This window comes from Meleagris gallopavo, chromosome Z (genome assembly GCF_000146605.3).
Source record: "Meleagris gallopavo isolate NT-WF06-2002-E0010 breed Aviagen turkey brand Nicholas breeding stock chromosome Z, Turkey_5.1, whole genome shotgun sequence".
NCBI lineage: Eukaryota > Metazoa > Chordata > Aves > Galliformes > Phasianidae > Meleagris > Meleagris gallopavo.
The window spans coordinates 709,149-712,239 of NC_015041.2; the positions used below are offsets into that span (position 1 = coordinate 709,149).

General features: G+C 36.0%; 1 protein-coding gene across 2 annotated transcripts in view; it reads left to right on the forward strand.

The window, feature by feature from the left end:
• The window catches only part of LOC116217509 (E3 ubiquitin-protein ligase NEDD4-like), a 57,103-nt gene extending 54,019 nt beyond the window's left edge, over positions 1 to 3,084 (forward strand). The window contains exons 3-7 of one of the 2 annotated variants that reach the window (XM_031557175.1): positions 327 to 386; positions 901 to 1,008; positions 1,757 to 1,853; positions 2,459 to 2,531; positions 2,696 to 3,084. In XM_031557175.1, the coding sequence (XP_031413035.1) occupies positions 327 to 386; positions 901 to 1,008; positions 1,757 to 1,853; positions 2,459 to 2,531; positions 2,696 to 2,798 (441 nt within the window). In that variant the 3' untranslated portion in view covers positions 2,799 to 3,084. The remainder of the gene's footprint in view (positions 1 to 326; positions 387 to 900; positions 1,009 to 1,756; positions 1,854 to 2,458; positions 2,532 to 2,695) is intronic. The other variant, XM_031557176.1, reaches the window with a different exon arrangement.
• The last annotated feature ends 7 nt before the right edge of the window (positions 3,085 to 3,091 follow it).

The window sequence follows — 3,091 nt, forward strand, 5'->3', positions numbered from 1 at the left end:
TTCTCTTTTTTTTTTCCTTTCTTTTTACCCAAATTATTTATGTATTCATCAGTATCAGGTTAGGGGAGCGGGAAGCTTTGTGTGGCCATACAAGTTCTGTTACACTCATAAGATCATTCTTGTTCAAGCTTGTATTATTTGAGTTTGAAACAATCCAGCAATTTTTAGAGACTACCAATACTTTAGGAACTGTATATTTCATTTTCAAAACCCTTCTTTGCCCTCCATCACTTACTTAGCTAATGGTTTTCTATGAATCCAAAAATTCTATTAGATAAAACCTTAATTTAACTCGGTATTCTAATTTTACCTTTGCTTTCTCTTAGGGATTCACAGAACTTCTTCCTATTGATCTGATTAAAATTTTTGATGAAAACGAACTAGAGGTGAGTTTGTTTGATGTCCAGAGATGATAGATTGGTAATGCTCATTGCAAAATATGTGTTACATTCTCAGTTCAATAGGTCATCATGGAATTTGGAGACAAAGATTCTTTACTTGTAGTGAGAAATAAAGATTTTTTCCCAAAACTAATCTATTGATCAAGTAAAAGCACAAAAAAATCGATTACTCATTGAGGTGGTTTAGTATGTGCATACGTGAAGAATACAAGTAGCTTGCTGAATTAATAACATATACCAGTTGTGTTTTCAGCAAAATACTGTAATAGATACCATCACATGAAGCATACATACTTCATATTGTATAATGTTTCTCCAGTAAAGTGAGATAATCTCTTGAAGAAAAGCTCAATATTGCTTTATGTCTGCATTTATATTTGTACTACTTAGCTGTTCAAGAGGTCAGACAGCAGAGGGAGAGGTGGTTTTCTGATAAAGCACATAGGATAATACCAGTACCATCTTCAATTAACAACACATCAATTATTTCCATATGTAGTTACTGATGTGTGGCCTTGGCGATGTTGACGTTAATGACTGGAGACAACATACAGTCTACAAAAATGGCTACTGCCCAAATCATCCTGTTATCCAGTGGTTCTGGAAGGTAATGCTGTTATCACATTTGGTTTCTCTGACTATTCCTAAAAGTCAAAGTTCCCTTAGCATATTGTGGAGTCAGTTGCAAAATCCTTTTTCTTCTCAAAAACTGTTGAAAAAATATGTCAGTATATGCTGGAAATGACTGTTGTCATACTTACTGGAGTATATACTAGAATGACTCAAAGTATGAAGTCTCTATCTCTGGTTTTATCTAAAGAGTCTTGTTATATTTCTGAAGTAGAATACTTCTATGAAAAGCATATGTTGTCAGGAAAACTAGGAAAATAATTTTCCCCATAATAGTTGTAGATCTTTATTTTTCCAAAGTCACTGCTGTTTTTCATAAAAATACAGGAATCTTACAGCTTGTTATATGCATGTCAAATTTTGTTTCTTTTATCATTTTCATGGTGATGTATGGTATACATGAAGACTATATACTTCTATCAACAATTGCTACAGTCCATATGCTTCACAAATCCAAGTGGTGGTATGGCCTTAAGAGGTCCTGCCATAGCACAATACCAATCTGTTTTTTTGTTTGTTTGTTTTGAACCTTGAGATTCCTCTATCTGATCTTTGAGGATTTTCTGCTGTCTCTGTTCTCCCTGGTAGGCATATCTGTAATTGTGGTGTGCCAATTGTGCACCATCTAGGCAGGTACAGGTCATTGATCAGACACTTAAGTTTGTTTTGGTTTTTAACAATGCCATCTACAGTTGTGAAAAGTGACTGTGTTTGTTTCTCAATAGGCTGTTTTACTGATGGATGCAGAAAAACGTATTCGGTTACTGCAGTTTGTTACTGGCACATCACGTGTACCTATGAATGGATTTGCTGAACTTTATGGTAAGCTTCCTTTCCTCTGCCTGCAGATTATTCTCACCTCTACAAGGACTCTACAGGCTGCTTCCCAATGTGAATGGGAGATCATGGACACTATTGAAATATAGAGACAGGCAACTTTTACTCCCACCGGATGCCAAGAGCACTGAAGAAACTTAGGGGTGCTTGGAGAAGGAGTTTTGTTCAGAACAGGCATTCTGTAGATGTTCTCCTTGCCCAGGAATGATCAAATCCTTCAAAGAAAACTTCAGCTATCAATGGGGAATAAAGCTCATGACAATGAAGAAGAGGAGATTAGAGGTTTATCCAAGCATGGTTATTTTTTTCAGTGCTACTGTTTGAGCTTACCTCTGTGGCATTGTACATACTCTAACCAAAGGATAGCTAGGTGAACTTAAGTTAACTGCATTTGGAAATAATATATAACTGCATCCCTATTTGCTTGAATGTAATTTTGATTTAAGGGTGTTTGTACATAGTATTTTGTATCAGTTGAAAATGTGGGTTACAACTAAGGCAAACATATAATTTTGAAGTTTAATATAACATTGAGGTAGTTTCTGTAGAGTCCAGTAATCTAGGTTTCATATTTTTCATTTATTAACCAGGTTCAAATGGTCCTCAGCTGTTTACAATAGAGCAATGGGGAACTCCTGATAAACTGCCCAGAGCTCACACATGGTAAGTTTGATGGGTTCAAACATAACGTGGACTGGGCACATGTGCTGGCAGAGAGGGGCACACACCATCTGTTTATCTTGTGCTCATTCTCAGGTGAGTCCATGCACTTATTTTCCATATTTTACATACAGTAATTAAATTATTCTTTTCCTGATGGATTTCAGCTTTAATCGCTTAGACTTACCTCTTTATGAATCTCTTGATGACCTACGAGAGAAGCTACTTATGGCAGTTGAAAATGCTGAAGGATTTGAAGGAGTGGATTAGAACACTTTCTTTTTTCATGTTCTAGTGTGTTCTGCTACACTTCTACATTTGCCTAATGAACTGAGTGACCATGGCACAACTGTTGCGCAGCATTGGGTCCTGGAGCAAACTCTTCAACAGTGCAGTTGCCTAAATTCAGAATTTTGAACTATAATCTGTGGATGGCTTTTTTGATGTTTCCACAACCGCTTACCAACTGGTTAATATGTATTCTGACTACATTTCAGCAGAACTTACTGTATTTATGTTGTGCCTCTGTAGACCAAGTCCTTAATAAAAAATTTACATAATTT